Source organism: Globicephala melas, chromosome 2 (genome assembly GCF_963455315.2).
Source record: "Globicephala melas chromosome 2, mGloMel1.2, whole genome shotgun sequence".
In the NCBI taxonomy this organism is placed as follows: domain Eukaryota; kingdom Metazoa; phylum Chordata; class Mammalia; order Artiodactyla; family Delphinidae; genus Globicephala; species Globicephala melas.
The window spans coordinates 148,726,520-148,745,395 of NC_083315.2; the positions used below are offsets into that span (position 1 = coordinate 148,726,520).

The window sequence follows — 18,876 nt, forward strand, 5'->3', positions numbered from 1 at the left end:
ACCACCAGGGAAGTCCCAGGCTGCCACATTTTTAAAAGCAATGTTAATGTGCAACCAGGTTGAGAACCACTGCAAAAGACCCGTGAGATAATTATCATTCTTCCCATTTTACAAATGATGAAAGTAAAACTCAGAATGATAAAGTACTTTTCACAGAGTCACATAGTTATTCGTAGCAGAAGGGAGTTTGAACACGACTCTACCATTTTTCTCTATATCACATTTTCTTTTTTTTTTAACATCTTTATTGGAGTATAATTGCTTTACAATGGTGTGTAGCTTCTGCTTTAAAACAAAGTGAATCAACTATACGTATACATATATCCCCATATCTCCTCCCTCTTGCGTCTCCCTCCCACCCTCCCTATCCCACCCCTCTAGGTGGTCACAAAGCACCAAGCTGATCTCCCTGCGCTATGCGGCTGCTTCCCACTAGCTATCTATTTTACGTTTGGTAGTGTATATATGTCCATGCCACTGTCTCACTTTGTCCCAGCTTACCCTTCCCCCTCCCCGTGTCCTCAAGTCTATTCTCTAGTAGGTCTGCTTCTTTATTCCCGACTTGCCCCTAGGTTCTTCATGACCATTTTTTTGTTTTGTTTTTTAGATTCCATGTATATGTGTCAGCATACAGTATTTGTTTTTCTCTTTCTGACTTACTTCACTGTGCATGACAGACTCTAGGTCCATCCACCTCACTACAGATAACTCAATTTTGTTTCTTTTTATGGCTGAGTAATATTCCATTGTACATATGTTCCACATCTTCTTTATCCATTCATCTGTTGATGGACACTTAGGTTGCTTCCATGTCCTGGCCATTGTAAATAGAGCTGCAGTGAACACTGTGGTACATGACTCGTTTTGAATTATGGTTTTCTCGGGGTATATGCCCAGTAGTGCGATTGCTGGGTCATATGGTAGTTCTATTTTTAGTTTTTTAAGGAACGTCCATACTGTTCTCCATAGTGGCTGTATCAATTTACATTCCCACCAACAGTGCAAGAGGGTTCCCTTTTCTCCACACCCTCTCCAGCATTTATTGTTTGTAGATTTTTGATGATGGCCATTCTGACCGGTGTGAGATGATATCGCATTGTAGTTTCGATTTGCATTTCTCTAATGATGAATGATGTTGAGCATTCTTTCATGTGTTTGTTGGCAATCTGTATATCTTCTTTGGAGAAATGTCTATTTAGGTCTTCTGCCCATTTTTGGATTGGGTTGTTTGTATTTTTGTTATTGAGCTGCATGAGCTGCTTATAAATTTTGGAGATTAATCCTTTGTCTGTTGCTTCATTTGCAAATATTTTCTCCCATTCTGAGGGTTGTCTTTTCGTCTTGTTTATGGTTTCCTTTGCTGTGCAAAAGCTTTGAAGTTTCATTAGGTCCCATTTGTTTATTTTTGTTTTTATTTCCATTTCTCTAGGAGGTGGGTCAAAAAGGATCTTGCTGTGATTTACGTCATAGCATGTTCTGCCTATGTTTTCCTCTAAGAGTTTTATAGTGCCCGGTCTTACATTTAGATCTCGAATCCATTTTGAGTTTATTCTTGTGTGTGGTGTCAGGGAGTGTTCTAATTTCATTCTTTTACATGTAGCTGTCCAGTTTTCCCAGCACCACTTATTGACGAGGCTGTCTTTTCTCCACTGTATACTCTTGCCCCCTTTATCAAAGGTATGGTACCACGCTGTCTTGGTAGAGGCTTTTGGAAGTCTGATGTGCTCCACTTAGCTTCTGCCTGTGAAAGTCTCAAACTCAGAGGCACTGGAAAATTCCATGACCCTATGGGGTGAAGTACCCCAAACAGCATTTTGGTGTTGAGACGGTAAAATGGCCTAATGAAGGCACTGACTTCCTGAATTCTCTCTATAGAATCCCTCTTCCCAGAGCTTTAAACTCTACTGCTCTGTTGATGGACAAATGAGCAATTTAAATTTGTTTGACTCTGAATTGAATAGTTACAAGATATATTTAGAGCTTTTTTTTTTCTTTTCTGAGATCTGGGATATGTTAGAGAACTAAAACAGATTAATTATCCATTACTGAGTTCCAGGAAACAGCCTCCCATACAACTAGTGCGCACTTATATGTTTGTCCAAAAACAGTTGAGGTGACAGGTATCAGCAGATAAAGAAGAATGAAAGGGCTAAATCCTAACATCTGAGACTGTGTCCTAAACTGGCCTCCCAAAGAGATTCTCAGAGGACAGATGATCTTGAAAGGTATGGGAAGCACAAGCGCCTTCCAAACCTACCCTGTAGGAAGTGCCAGCTCAGCCCAGGCATGGAAAATGAATGGGGCCTCACTGGGTCACTGAGGAAGCCTGCAGCATCTTATACAGATGGGTGAGATCCAGGCCACTGCCTAGCTCAATTACTTGCTAGGACGATTCCTCTGAATTTTTGAGGAATTTTTCTTTGGTTGGTGCTGGGCAGCACATGGGAACAGGCTGAGGGTGCTGAGGTTCAGCCAGGTGAGCAATAGCCTAGAAACTCACCCTCTGAAAAGCCTACATCAGGGGTCACAAACTCTCAGCCCAAGGGCAAAATCTGGCTCCCAGATGTGTTTTGCACAGCGTTAGTTTTCAGTGTTTTTAATATTTTTAAAGTAATTGCCAATGTTTTACAGTGGACAAGTTTCATGTAAAAATCTAGATTTTTTTGCATGAGTTATAATGTAGAAAACCTTGACTATCCTGGTCACTGCTATATCCCAGAACCTAGAACAGTTCCTGGAATGTAATAACTCTTTAATAAATATTTTTTGAATCAATGTTTTTTTAAAAAAAACAAAACCCAGTCCTATGAAGTAGGAATTATTGTCACCATTTTACAGTGAATGAAAGAAATCTCAGGGCTTCCCTGGTGGCAGAGTGGTTAATAATCCGCCTGCCAATTCAGGGGACAAGGGTTCGAGCCCTGGTCCAGGAAGATCCCACATGCCGTGGAGTAACTAAGCCCGTGTGCCACAACTACTGAGCCTGCACTCTAGAGCCTGCAAGCCACAACTACTGAGCCCATGTGCTACAACTACTGAAGCCCGTGCACCTAGAGCCCGTGCTCCACAACAAGAGAAGATACTACAATGAGAAGCCCACGCACCACAACGAAGAGTAGCCCTCACTTGCCGCAACTAGAGAAAGCCAGCATGCAACAACGAATACCCAATGCAGCCAAAAATAAATAAATAAAATAAATTTATTTTAAAAAATAATAAATCTCAGAGAATTTAAGTCACTCACCAAAGGTCACATAATTAATAAGCAGCAAAATATTTGGACTCAGGCATGTTGACTTCCAAAGCCAGTGTTCTGTTCACTACTCCACACTGCACAGCATCCTACACTTGTGGGCCTTTCACAGTCACAAAAGCCTTTCGATTTAGATTTTTTAAAAACAGCCGAGGGCTTCCCTGGTGGCACAGTGCTTGAGAGTCCGCCTGCCGATGCGGGGGACACGGGTTCGTGCCCCGGTCCGGAGGGATCCCACATGCCGCAGAGCGGCTACACCCATGAGCCGAGGCCGCTGAGCCTGCGTGTCCGGAGCCTGTGCTCCGCAACGGGAGAGGCCGCAACAGTGAGAGGCCCGCGTACCGCAAAAAAAAAAAAAAAAAAAAAACAAAAAAACAGCCGAATTGAGGTACAATTAACATACTATACAATTCACCCATTTAAAGTGTATGATGCAATGTTTTTTCATTTTATTCACAAGGTTGAACAATCATCACCACAGTCTAATTTTAGAACATATCTGTTCCCCCAAAAGAAACCCCATTAACAGTCAATTCCTATTCCCCTCTCCAACTCTCCCTCCCCCATTCCCACCTCTCCCAGCCCTAAGCAATCACTAATCTACTTTCTGTTTATATAAATTTGATATTCTGTAATCTTCTGCAAAGGAGGCAAGAATATACAAGGAGAAAAGAGAGTCTCTTTAGCAAATGGTGTTGGAAAAGCTGGACAGCTACATGTAAAAGAATGAAATTAGAACACTCCCTCACACCATATACAAAAATAAAATGGTTAAAATACCTAAATATAAGACATAACACCATAAACTCCTAGAAGAGAACATAGGCAAAACATTCTTTGACCTAAATCGTAGCAATATTTTTTTGGACCTGTCTCTTAAGGCAAAGGAAACAAAAGCAAAAATAAACAAATGGGACCTAATCAAACTTATAAGCTTTTGCATAGCAAAGGAAACTATCAACAAAATTAAAAGACAACCTATGGACTGGGAGAAAATATTTGCACATGATGCAATTGACAAGAGGTTAATATCCAAAATGTACAAACAGCTTATGCAACTCAATATCAAGAAAAAAAAAAACCCAACCCAGTCAAAAAATGGGCAGAAGACCTAAACAGACATTTCTCCAAAGAAGACATTCAGATGGCCACAGGCACATGAAAAAATGCTCCACACCACTAATTATTAGAGAAATGCAAATCAAAACCACAATTGGGCACTACCTCATACCGATCAGAATGGCTATCGTCCAAAAGTCTATATCAAGATGTTAAAAAAAGAAAAAAGTCTATAAAAAAATGCTGGAGAGGCTGTGGAGAAAAGGAACCCTGCTACACTATTGATGGGAGTGTAAATTGGTGAAGCCACTATGGAGAACAGTATGCAGGTTCCTCAAAAAACTAAAAATAGAGCTACCATATATCCAGCAATTCCACTCCTGGGCATATATCTGGAAAAGTTGAAAACTCCAATTTGAAAAGACACATGCACTCCAATGTTCATAGCAGCACTATTTACAATAGCCGAGACATGAAAATAACCCAAGTGCGCATCAACAGACGATTGGTTTAAGAAGGAATAGACAAATTAAAAAATTTGTCCAGTCTGGAAATTTCATATAAATGAAATCATACAATATGTGATCTTTGGTAACTGGCTTCCTTCACTTAGCATAGTGTTTTCAAGGTTCAGCCACGCTGTAGCATTTATCAGTACTTCAGTATATTGATTTATAATGTGTTAGTTTCATGTATACAGCAAAGTGATTCAGTTATACATTCTTTTTCAGATTCTTTTCCATTATAGGTTATTACAAGATATTGAATATAGTTCCCTGTGCTATACAGTAGGTCTTTGTTGTTTATCTATTTTGTATATGGTAGTGTGTATCTGCTAATCCCAAACTCCTAATTTATTGTAAATAAGTTCATTTGTATCATTTTTTTAGATTCCACATATAAGTGATATCATATAATATTTGTCTTTCTCTGTCTGACTTACTTCACTTAGTATGATAATCTCTAGGTCCACCCATGTTGCTGCAAATGGCATTATTTCATTATTTTTTATGGCTGAGTAGTATTTCCATTGTATATGTGGGTATACATTTATATGTGTGTATATGTATATATATATATATAAAATCACATTTTCTTTATCCTTTCATCTGTCGATGGACTAGTACTTCATTACTTTTTATTGACAAATAATATTTTATTGTATGGATACACCAAAGTTTATTTATCCATCCATCAGTTGATGGACATTTGGGTTGTTTCCACTTCTTGGCTATTATGAATAATATTGCTATGAACATTCATGTTAATTTAGATTTTTGACATTGTTTCAAAAGTTAGTCATTGTAATTTTTTGTGTTAAAAGCAATAATTTAAGTGGATACATTAAAAACCTACTGTATTTTTAGAAATTTCATTTTGGCACTTCATTTTTAAAAATATAGCTGAAGTCTCAAAAAAGTCAGAGTATCCAGCTCACTCTTGACCTCTGAGAGGCACTGATGCTGCTGCCTCCAACAAATGAGCCCCTTTTATCCAGTAAGAAAACAAACTCCTCAGAGTCAGAAAAACTGTCTTACACTTCCTGGCACAGCCATGATGCCTAAGTATAATACATGCATTTGGTAACTATTTGTTGACAGTATAGCTCTTCCAGAAAGGATACGATGGAGTGGGAGGATTAAGTGATAACCAATGGGAGGTTGTGGGATGGGAGAGAACAAATTCTAAAGAACAAATTCTAACGCAGGTGTTTTCCTTCGACCCACCGCCCTCCCTTTGCTGTTAGTCTGGTCCGGAAGATTTCTGTTGATGTAGTTCACTAAGGGATGCTAACTTAGAAGGAATATGTAAACTAATAAGGACATGAATCTTAGCTGAAAAATGGAAAATTTCTCTAGATCTCGACAAAGAGAAGGTCAGCATAGTGTTTCTCCCACAAATTGGGCCAAACAGAAGCTTCCTTTTAAAGTAGGATAGGCAGCAATCCCTTGTCTAATCAACCTGTGGAGTTAGCGAATGTCTGTGGCAGAAGAAAGGAGACGAAAAATGGAAAGAGCAATGGAAAGGAGACAGCCAAAACATTCTGTGTGGGAAAACTCTCCTACAACTGCCTCAGTCTGGAAGGACAGGCAAGGATCTCTGGAATATTTTGTCATTATAACAGTTTATTAATATGAATAGATACAGCTAGAAAGCACAAGGGCAAGGAGAATGGATGACCTGCTTCTTTATTGTGAAGCAACAAGTGAACCGATTTGGAAACACAAGAGGAAAATGGAGATGTCGTGGAGCCCTGCCGAGTTCCATCCTCCAGCTTTTCTCGTGTCCTTCCCCCCACCTGGAAGATCTTCCCTCCTCCCCTCACTCTATCTAAGGCTCGTGCTATCCCTGAGACCCATGACTACTCCAGCGCCCTTCTCCCCTGGACTCCTACAACACATCTTCTGTGTACCCCACAATTCCTACTAGATTAAGCATACTGTCTTTCAAAGGTTCTTATATGTGTGTTTTATAGAACCCTTTGTACACTCCTCAAAGACAAGGGCCATTTCTGCTGCTTCTGCTACATCTCCCAGAGTACCGAAGGCCTAATAGACCCTCTGTTTGGCCTTGCTGACTGACTGAAGGGTTCCGTTCAGGCTTCTTGTTCCTGCCAGTGATGCAGAGAGCACAATAAAGTCCTTTCATTATGAAATGACAAAGTCAAAGATAGAAGGGCTGAGAAAGTACTCACACAGAATTATTTATTGTCTCAAATGTCTCATGGCAGCCAGATCTCAGAATCTTCAGACTTGATAGATGTGGAAATAATTTTGATGTATGTGATGGTGCTTTTTGGATTAGTATTTAACTTGAAGTGTGTAAATTAATAAATAAAAACATGGGTTACATGAGTCAGGAAAAGGGAAGATTTTCTTTTACATACTTAACTGATATCCCCCCAAAGTTCTTTTTTCCCCCATGTTCAATAGCTGCTAGGTGTTCATAGTGGAAATTATTGCTTTTTATATTTCTGATCGTAACAGTGCAACCAGAAGAGAGGATCTGATTAGGGGGAGAAAAATGGAGAGAGAAATTAATATTGGCTTTATTTTAATCACTGAATGTCCCAAAGCTATTTAGGGTGTAAACAGCAATCAATATTTAGGAAAGAAAGCTGGATGAGTTCTGCTACCATGAGTTCTGAATCTTTCCTCTTCCATGGCAATTTTTTGGATATTGTGTGCTCTTACGGGATCCCAGCTTAGGATACAGATACCGTTTGTAACTCTCCCATGATGCCTTAATCTTTTAAGCATTAAGTACATTAAGGAGGCTCATGAGAATTGCTAATCAGCCTTGTGAAACTGCAGCAATGCTTCCTAGGGATCTAAAAGTGTTCACACCCACCCACACAGTACAAGGTGGAAAATATTGTACTAGCTCTGTTTTCTTGTAACAGTCCAGTGACATGGCTTCCTTATTGCCTTCTGGGCTGCAGTTAAAGAACTTGCTCTAAAACAAGACTAGACTTGTAGATAGAAAACATCACTTAAGATTTTCTTTCCTAGATTAATGGGATTCTAGTTTGGGTTTCAAAGGGCTCTTTGTATAGCTTACAAAAGATTCTGGGTCTTTGAATATTTCTATTCTAGTAAAATTTGGAGTTCTGACCTATATTTAATATAGGACTTTTCTGGGTTATGGAAAAATATGGACTGTCACCTAATGTGTTGTCAATTTTCTTTAACCCTCTGTGTAAATGGTGCACATTAAAGAGCCAGGTTTACTGTTAAACAGATTTTTCTTTATAAACATAATGACAAAGAGATACACAACATCAGTTAAAGAGAAGAATGTGACTAGGTCCACTGCTGCCTGTGTCTTGGAGCAAGAGAAGGGCTCATCCCAGAAATAATTACCTTTCCTTCTAGGGGAAGAGGACACGACCCTGGAAAAAACTTGAGTTTTTACTTAGCTAGAGATCTTGGTTGTCAGATCCAAATGGTCCCATCGCAATTCTTTTTTCCCGGGCAGTGCGTAGATCTTTGACAAGTGATGAATGACCTCTGCTTCTTGTGCTTAGGCCCGGGACTGGACTCTGTGACCAGGGATTTGGTGTGCGGGGCCTCACAGGCTGCAGAGAGATATTAACATGTGAGCGCATGTGCAAAATGTGGTCTCATGTGACAGATCCAAAGAGAAAGCCTCTTCAGCCATGGTTTTATCAGAATAGCTCTGTGAACTACCATAATAAATGAAAGAATAGAATCTATGAGTCCAAGACCTGCCTGTTTTGATTGCAGTCAGCAGCCTAATGTGGAGAATATGCCTGAATTTCCCACCCAATGCTTGGACCTCCACACGGTGATCTTTGGGGTTAGCCTGTGTTTTCTATGTCTTTATTAATATGTAGTCGTAGCAGCAGCTATGGGAACTGTAGTAGCAATGACTAAAGAGCTTTATTCTTCATGTGTGCTAAGGTGGATTCACTCAGGGTGAACAGCCCCTGGGGACACAGCGCTGCTCTATTTTCACCTTATAAACCAAAGTAGTGATGGCCGTAGTTGAGTTTGTACCTAGGTTAAAGCATTCCCAGGCATCTAGGCTGTTCTAATGTTAATCTAGGTTTCTGTATTACTCTATGAAATAGTAAGAGAGTTATCTATCTCATTCCCAAATTTATTCTTAGCTTAGGGCCAAAATACAAATGGAATTCCATTTACTAAACGTCTAAATATTTAAATGTTATAAATCAAGCTAGTAGGGATTTCCCTGGTGGTCCAGTGGCTAAGACTCCCACCCACTGCAGGGCTCCCGGTTTGATCCCTGGTCAGGGAACTAGATCCCGCATGCTGCAACTAAAAGATCCCGCGTGCCGCAGGATCTTCTAAGACTGGGCGCGGCCAAATAAATAAATAAATATTTTTTAAAAATCAAGCTAACAAACGGTTTTGTTTTGTTTTTTTTTTGTGGTACGCGGGCCTCTCACTGTCGTGGCCTCTCCCGTTGCGGAGCATAGGCTCCGGACTCGCAGGCCCAGCGGCCATGGCTCACGGGCCTAGCCGCTCCGCGGCATGTGGGATCTTCCCGGACCAAGGCACTGAACCCGTGTCCCCTGCATCGCAGGCGGACTCTCAACCACTGCACCACCAGGGAAGCCCCAAACTTTTTAAAAATATATATATATATTTATTGACTTGGCCGCACCGCGTCTTAGTTGTGGCATGCGGGATCTATTTCCCTGACCAGGGATCGAACCCGGGCTTCCTGCATTGGGAGCACGGAGTCGTAACCACTGGACCACCAGGGAAGTCCCCAAACTGTTAACTAAAATACATACTATCACCTACATTGACAAAAAGACCAGGTTTGAATTTGGAATTTTTGCAGTCTTTGGAGCTCCTTACCAGAATGTGGTGGTGCAGGAAAACTGCATTATAAATAAATGCACCATGTTTTTCTTTTGTGATAGGATCAAGCAAAATAGAATACATCAGAATTGTGTATTTGCAGGGAGCAAACCTCTAGTGGTACTACAAATGGTGAATTTTTTTAAATTTTAATTTAATTAATTTATTTCTTGGCCATGCTGTGAAGCATGCAGGATCTTAGTTCCCCAACAAGGGATGAAACCTGTGCCTCCTGCAGTGGAAGCATGGAGTCTTAACCCCTGGACCGCCAGGGAAGTCCCTTGTGTATGTATATATCTTCCTCCTTCATTAAATAAATAGGAAAAATTTTATTATGATGTCTAATGAATTTAATGGGATTATTTCTGATTTTTTATATTGGGTCGGCCAAAAAGTTCATTCGGGTTTTTCCCATAAGATGGTACAAAAACCCGAACGAACTTTTTGGCCAACCCATACTTGACTATTCTTTAATTAATCTCAAAAGCCTAACCCCAAAGTTTGATATATGCCCACTTACATATATGCAGAGAGAACACCATGCCTTGTATAATATTTCTTATTTCACAAATAACTTACAATTTTAGCTACATATTATATTGTATTTTTGCTATTTAAGGAAAAAGAACCAACACATTATTTATTATCTTGTTTTTCATTACTTAAAAAATTGAATAAATCAATTGTGACGGGTCATATCATTTTAACTTTTAATTTGTAAGTCTCACCTGCACATGAATGTTTGTAGCAACTTTATTCATAATCATTAAAAACCAGAATCAACCTTCAGTAGGTGAAATGAAAAACAAAGTGTGGTATATCCATACAATGAAATATTGTTCACAGACAAGAAATAAGCTCTCAAGCCACAAGACTTGGGTGAACCTCCTTGAACATGTATCGCTAAGTGAAACAAGTTAGCCTGAAAAGGCTACATATGTATGATTTTAATTATATGACATTCTAGAAAAGGCAGAACTACAGAGATAATAAGAAGATCACTGATTGTCAGTTGTTTGCGGGGAGGAAGAGAGGATGGAAAAGAGGAAGCACAGAAGATTTATAGTGTGGTTAAACTATTCTGCATGATACTGAAATGGTGGATACATGGCATTATGCATTTGTGAAAACCCGTAGAACTATACAGCACAAGAATGAAACTTAATGAATACAAATTAAAAAGAAAATCATTTAGGAGGTCAGGGAATCCCAGGAAAAACCCAGACTATGACAAGAGAATATAACCGTAACCTCAATTTAAATACATATTTTTGTTACAGACAGTGTTATGATGATGAAAAATATTTTCAAGCATAAACATATAGTATATTAGAATAAAATTGTCTGGAAGTTATTTCAAAATGGAAATGTAAGCTTAAAAAAAGACATTAAATTTTCAACTTCAAAGAAGAGCTTGTTTATTTTATAATTTTTTTAAATGGATGATGGTAGGTATCGAACTGTTATAGATTTAGTTGGATGTTTAAAGTGATGTAACAGTTTTTTGTGGGGGTTTTTTGCGGTATGCGGGCCTCTCACTGCTGTGGCTTCTCCCGTCGCGGAGCACAGGCTCCGGACGCGCAGGCTCAGCGGCCATGGCTCATGGGTCCAGCCGCTCTGCGGCATGTGGGAACTTCCCGGACCGGGGCACGAACCCGCGTCCCCTGCATCGGCAGGCGGACTCTCAACCACTGCGCCACAAGGGAAGCCTGATGTAACAGTTTTAATTTAAAATATCAATATATATAAATGCTGGACTATGTAGATGTTAGAAATTAGATGCTTTGTGTCTATTTAAACTTAAAAAAAATGTTTGATGCCAATGAAAAAAGGTGAAGACGTGACGTAGCTTTTCACAATTCTTTTAGAGGGTCCATGAGCAAAAGAGTTGGAAGTTCAACATCCTAGACAGCATCTTACATGATGTTCTGCGGGACTTGGCAGACTTCTGTGAAGGGCCAAATATTAATAATATATATTTTAGGCTTTGTGGGCCTGATGGCCTGTGTCAAAACTGCTCAGCTCTGCTATTGTAGTATGAGAGTAGCCACAGACAGTTTGTAATGAATGAGTGTGGTTGTATTCCAATAAAATTTATCTGTGGGCACTGAAATTTGAGTTTTGTACACATTTTATTTCAGAAAATATTATTCTTCTTTTGATTTTTTTCAACCATTTAAAAATATGAAAATCATTCTTAGTCCACAGGGTGTGTAAAAACAGAAGTCAGGCCAGATTTGACCTGAGAGTTATAATTTGTTGATCCCTAATTTACAGTAATTTGGTAAAATAGTTTTACAAATTAGTGAGTCAGTAGTCTCAAAGTTAGACTGTAATCTGTCTCACATTTGCCAAAGCAAAGTCCTATATCCTTGAGGTCTTAAGCAAAATTATTCACAAATGTATAAAGTTAAACATGAAAGTTCTTCTATTGCCAATAATGCCATTCCCCAGAGACAACCTCTGACTTCAAATATTCAACTGTGCAGTCACACACACAAATACAACATATGTGGTTTTAAAGAAACTATATATAAATGTATATGGATTTTTTAAAAAAGGGACAACATATATGTTGTGCTGCAATTTGATTTTTCAGTTTACAATATATTTTCAACATCTTTCCTAGTCATTATTTTTAACAAGAATTCTTGAAACTTAGTCGACATTTGAGTCATTTCCAATTTTGAAATGATAAGCAATGAGCATCTGTATATATCTCTGTCTCTATCTCTCTCTCTATCTCTATATCTATATATGTTTGTACACATGGATGAATATTTCTGTAGGATAGATTCCTAGAAGCAGTATTACTGGATCAAAGATATCCACACTTTTATGTTGATGGGGTCATCCAAAAGTTTATCCTAGGGTTTCTCAACCTTGGTACATTTAGGGCCGGATAATTCTTTGTTGTGGGGCTGTACTGCACATTGCAGGATGTTTAGCAGCATCTCTGGCCTCTACGCATTAGATGCCAGTAGCATCTCCCCTGTTGTGACAATCAAAACTGTCTCTCGATATTGCCAAATGTCCCCTGGAAGGGAGGGGGGGCAAAATCATCTTGGGCTGAGAACCACTACCCTGGACGCTTGTTTTTCTTTTTTCTTTAATTTCTTTTTCTCCCTATCCCCCTTTCAACAACTTATCATGTTATCCTTCCTTTAAAAAGGAAAAGTGCTTAAAGGAATTTGTGACTTAGTGTATATCACCCCTCTGTTATGGGATAAATTGTGTCTCCCAAAATTCATGTGTTGAAGTTCTAACCCCCAGTACCTCAGAATGTGACTGTATTTGAAGATATGGTCTTTAAAGAGGTTATTAAGTTAAAATGAGATTGTAAAAATGGACCCTAATCTAATATGACTGATGTTCTTTCTTATGAAAAGGAGAAATTTTAACACAGAATTGTACAGAGGGAAGACCATGTAAAGATTGGGAGAAGGCAGTCATCCACAAGCTAAGGAGAGAGGCCCCAGAAAACAGCCCTGCCAACACCTTGATCTTGGACTTCTAGCCTCCAGAAATTGTTTTCTGAAAATAAACTTCTGTTGTTAAAGTCAGCCAGTCTGTGGTACTTTGTTATGGCAGCCCTGGCAAATTATTACACCTTCCCAGTGTATTTGAATTTTAAATAAAGAATGAATGAAAAAGGCAATGACTTATCCAAAGGTATAACTATCTAACAATGGGATTTGGTGGGGGAGATAACTTTTCTGAGAGGATTCAGATCATTCTATGTAGATTTAAACATGGGATTGGCTCTATTCAACCTCTTTTCTACAGCAGCTTCTCTGATGAACAATTAGTAACTTCTGTAATCTCAATGTCAAATTTCTTTCATTAAACAAAGATAATATCAATTCAAAAAAATAAGAGCAAGGCAAGCAATGATTAGAGATCAGAAGAAATGAAATGAATTAGGGAGAGTGAAGTTTGTTGTTTAAAAAAACACTATATATGTTTTTCTTTTTTTTTTTTTGGCCGTGCCCCACAGCTTGCGGGTTCTGAGTTCCCCAACCAGGGATGGAACCCTTGCCCCTGCAGTGGAAGCACAGAGTCCTAACCACTGGACTGCTAGGGAATTCCAAAAAAAACACTATATTTTTAATTGCACAAATGATATGTACAATGTAGAAAACCCAGACCAGGCAAATATGCAAAGAAGAAGAAAATAAAAATCACCTGGAATCCCACCATCCAAAGACGATCACTGTTAAATATTGTGGCATAAAGACTCCCAAACTTTTTTCAGTAGTACGTATATATGGATGGATGTATAGATAGATAGAAATACACATACATATCGACACACACATATATATCTCCCAAATGGGATCCTACCATAATACTTATTTTGTCTGCTTTTTTTCTTATTCAATGATATATTGAGAACATTATTCCATGTCAGTAAATATATTTCTTTTTCTTTTTCTTTCTTTTTTTTGGCTGTGTTGGGTCTTCGTTGCTGTGCACGGGCTTTCTCTAGTTGCAGTGAGGAGCAGGGGCTACTCTTCGATGCGGTGCGCAGGCTTCTCCTTGCGGTGGCTTCTCTTGTTGTGGAGCACGGGCTCTAGGTGCGCAGGCTCAGTAGTTGTGGCTTGCGGGCTCTAGAGCGCTGGCTCAGTAGTTGTGGCGCTCGGGCTTAGTTGCCCTGTGGCATGTGGGATCTTCCTGGATAAGGGATCGAACCTGTGTCCCCTGCATTGGCAGGCGGATTCTTAACCACTGCGCCGCCAGGGAAGTCCCAGTAAATATATTCCTGAAAATGGTTATTAATAGCTGCTTTTGTTGAACTAAGTAGAGCCACAGGAAAATGATGAAATTAAAAGTAAGTCAGTCTCCAAAAGGTGTCTCCCAGTCACAAGGGAAACTAGAAGACAGATAGCAACAACATTCTTTACTTGAGGAAATCACAAAATGTTGAAGAAAGAAAAGGATGACGTCACAGGAAAGACTAAGAGGAGGAGATATTGTACAGGATGTGGAAAAGACAAATTTACAGCTCTCGTCTAGCTAAGCCCAGTGTTTCCCAGCTTTGCCAGCAGAGAAGCATAGCTCATCCCCCCAGTTCACTACAGGATGTGTCCACTGTCTATTGAAAACCGCTCCCTTTGAAAAAGCAATGAAACCTCCCAGTGCCATCCTTGACCTGCCCTCTGCAATATTTCCCTGGGGAATCTGATATCAGGGTCTGGCCAGCACACACAGCCTGTATGTCAATTAGGAAGAGGGCTCCCCCTCTGCTGGCCCTTCCTCCAGACACTGCAGCCCTAGAGTAGGGCACAGGACTTTCGAGGATAACATCGGTTGGTTTCAGACCCTACTCTGGCCCTTGGCCAGGTAACTTTGTGCAGAGCGATACCTCACACGATGGCCTTGTCTGAAACGGTCCCACTCACCCATTTAAACTTCCACAGGGCACAGGCAAAAATAGTCTTAATCTTCCCATCCCATGCTGTCATCCTGGCCAATTCAAGAACTTCTCTGACTCCCCCACTCCTAGTTTCTCTGAACTAGGCCAGAGGCACAAAAGCCATCATACAGGTCCTTGCTCCATAATAATAAATTATAGCTACAATTTTTTAAGTGTTTAGATCTGTACCAGATCCTGTGCTAAGTGCCTTGCATGCATTATTTTATGCTCACAATAAAACATTATTTTCTCCATACATCTATGAAGAAGTATGTTCAATGACTACTCCTACTTTACAGATGAGATTACCGAGATCTGAGAGAGTAACTTGACTGAGCTAATGCCACAGATAATGAGTAGCAGGGACTCAATTCTGGTTGGTCTGCTTCCCACAAACATTTCCTGTGCATCTTCTCTGTGAAGAGCAGTGTGCTAAAAGCAAGAGAAAGAGGCATAAGGAAGTCCTTTGCTCGAAGGAGTTTACAGTTTAGGAAGTTTAAGAAGGAATCTGATATATAATACACCAATACATGCACAATGTGCTAAAGCAATGTGAAAGGGCCAAAGTTCTCCTGTGACTAGGGAGATGGGAGAGCCTTTGGGGAGGAGATGGAATGTGAAATGGGCTTTAATAAGGGTACTTATTTTTATTTAAGATTTTTTTGATGTGGACCTTTTTTTTTCCTCTGTACGCGGGCCTCTCACTGTTGTGGCCTCTCCCGTTGCAGAGCACAGGCTCTGGACGCGCAGGCTCAGCGGCCATGGCTCATGGGCCCAGCCGCTCTGCAGCATGTGGGATCTTCCCGGACTGGGGCACGAACCCGTGTCCCCTGCATCGGCAGGCGGACTCTCAAGCACTGCGCCACCAGGGAAGCCCCATTTTTTTTTTTTAATCACAAACATTTATTACTTTCCCCAAAGCAGTTTGAAAAACATTTGGGAGGCAATGTAGAAGGCCCACTAGGTAGAATTAAAAGGCTTCTTTCTTTCCTTTTTTTTTTGAAATATAGTTGATTTAAAAGGTTGTGCTAGTTTCTGGCGTACAGCAAAGTGATTCTGATATATACATATTCTTTTTCAGGTTCTTTTCCATTATAGGTTATCACAGGTATTGAATATAATTCCCTGTGCTAAACAGTAGGACTTTGGTGTTTATCTATTTTATATACAGTAATGTGTATATTAATCTTTTTTTTTTTTTTTTTTTTCTTTTTGCAGTATGCAGGCCTCTCCCCGTTGTAGCCTCTCCCGTTGCGGAGCACAGGCTCCAGACGCCCAGGCTCAGCGGCCATGGCTCACGGGCCCAGCCGCTCCACGGCATGTGGGATCCTCCCAGACCGGGGCATGAACCCACGTCCCCCGCACCGGCAGGCAGACCCCCAACCACTACGCCACCAGGGAAGCCCCTGTATATTAATCTTAATCTTAATCTCAAGATCCTAATTTATCCCTCTTCTCCCCTTTCCCCTTTGGTAACCATGTTTGTTTTCTATGTCTGTGAGTCTATTTCTGTTTTGTAAATAAGTTCCTTTGTATCATTTTTTTTAGATTCCACATAAAAGTGATATATGATCTTTGTCTGACTTACTTCACTTAGTATGATAATCTCTAGGTCCATCCATGTTGCTCCAAATGGCATAATTTCATTCTTTTTTATGGTATATATATATATATACACCACATATTCTTTATCCATTCGTTTTTGGACACTTAGGTTGCTTCCATGTCTTGGCTATTGTAAATAGTGCTGCTATGAACATTGGGGTGAATGTGTCTTTTCGAAATAGAGTTTTTGTCTTTTCTGGATATATGCCCAGGAGTGGGATTCCTGGATCATATGGTAGCTCTATTTTTAGTTTTTTAAGGACCCTCCATACTGTTCTCCATAGTGGCTGCACCAACTTATAGTCCCTCCTACAGTGTAGGAGGGTTCCCTTTTCTCCACACCCTCTCCAGCATTTATTATTCGTAGACTTTTTGATGATGGCCATTCTGACTGGTGTGAGGTGATACCTCATTGCAGTTTTGATTTGCATTTCTCTAATAATTAGTGATGTTGAACACCTGTTCATGTGCCTTTTGGCCATCTGTATGTCTTCTTTGCAGAAATATCTATTTAGGTATTCTGCCCATTTTTTTTTAAAGATTTATTTATTTTTATTTATTTATTTTGGCTGCGCTGGGTCTTAGCTGCAGCATACGGGATCTTCGTTGCAGCATGTAGGATCTTTTAGTTGCAGCATGTGGACGTCTTAGTTGTGGCATGCATGTGGGATCTAGTTCCCCGACCAGAGATCGAACCCAGGCCCCCTGCATTGGAGTGCTGAGTCTTACCCACTGGATGACTAAGGAAGTCCCTCTGCCCATTTTTTGATTGGGTTTTTTGTTTTTCTAATATTTAGCTGTATGAGCTGTTTGTATATTTTGGAAATTAAGCCCTTGTTGGTCACATTACAAATATTTTCTCTCATTACGTAGGTTGTCTTTTTGTTTTGTTTATGGTCTCCTTTGCTGTGCAAAAGCTTATACGTTTGATGAGGTCAAAAGGCTTCTTTCTTGAACTGAAGTTTCTCTCCTATTCTTGATCAAGTCTCTTGTTCTGAGTTCCAGAGAATATGGCAGGGGAAACCAGCAACATTGTTTCTCATCAAGGCCCAGTATAAACCCACATGTTGAGCTGCCTGTAGAGTTTGCAATTTCTTTTTTTTTTTCTCTTAATCATTATTAGAGTATAGTTGCTTTACAGTGTTGTGTTAGTTTTTACTGCACAGCAAAGTGAATCACCTATATGTATACATATATCCCCTCTTTTTTGGATTTCCTTCCACTTTAGGTCACCACAGAGCATTGAGTAGAGTTCCCTGTGCTATACAGTAGGTTCTCATTAGTTACCTAATTTATACATAGTATCAATAGTGTATATATGTCAATCCCAATCTCCCAGTTCATCAACCCCCCCCATTGCCCCCTTGGTATCCATAGGTTTGTTCTCTATGCCTGTGTCTCTATTTCTGCTTTGTAAACAAGATCGTCTATACCAATTTTTTCAGATTCCACATATATGTGTTAATATACGATATTTGAGTGTTCCCTGGGAAGGCAAAATTGCCCTCACTTGAGGACCACTGTAATAGACCATGTGAGAAATTAAAAGTGTAGATGTGACACCTGGGTAGGGGTAAAATCGAAATGCTTTCTCAAGGGTTTGGATAGGAATGTGAGGAAGAAGATTGAGAGATCAAACAGAAACACAGAAAAGGCCCTAGAGGCCATGTAGTCTAACCTGCTCATAATTGCTTGCAAGGTTGTAAACTCTTTGGGAGGAAGTTTGGTAAAACCTATAATAATCACAAAAATTATCTTGCCCTACAGTAATCACAAAAATTAAATTGACCCAGCAATTCCATTCCTGGTAATCTATCATAAATGTTTCAAATGAAGACAAGTAATCTTTATGTATAAAGCAACAATAGTTACATGGGGACAGTGACCATGTTCTCAACAATTGCACCCTCATGCCTACCACAGTGCCTGTTAATGAGAGGCCCAGATTTAAGAAGTCGATTTAAGGTCCAGAGGAGGTGAGTTTGAAGATTCTGGAGAGAGAAGTTGTAGCTAATAAAACAAAATCCCAGAGGGGGTGTGAAGGGCAGTTATCAAGAATACAGAATGGCCCCGGGGGCTTACCTGGTGGCGCAGTGGTTGAGAGTCCGCCTGCTGTTGCAGGGGACACGGGTTCGTGCCCCTGTCCAGGAGGATCCCACATGCCGCGGAGTGGCTGGGCCCGTGAGCCA

The 18,876-nt window shown here is 40.0% G+C and overlaps 1 protein-coding gene across 1 annotated transcript in view; it reads right to left on the minus strand.

Annotated features, from left to right (window-relative positions):
• Positions 1 to 8,192: 8,192 nt before the first annotated feature.
• The window catches only part of HEATR4 (HEAT repeat containing 4), a 35,225-nt gene continuing 24,541 nt past the window's right edge, over positions 8,193 to 18,876 (minus strand). The window contains exon 16 of the mRNA XM_030831642.3: positions 8,193 to 8,390. Coding sequence (XP_030687502.1) covers positions 8,232 to 8,390 — 159 coding nt within the window. The 3' untranslated portion in view covers positions 8,193 to 8,231. The remainder of the gene's footprint in view (positions 8,391 to 18,876) is intronic.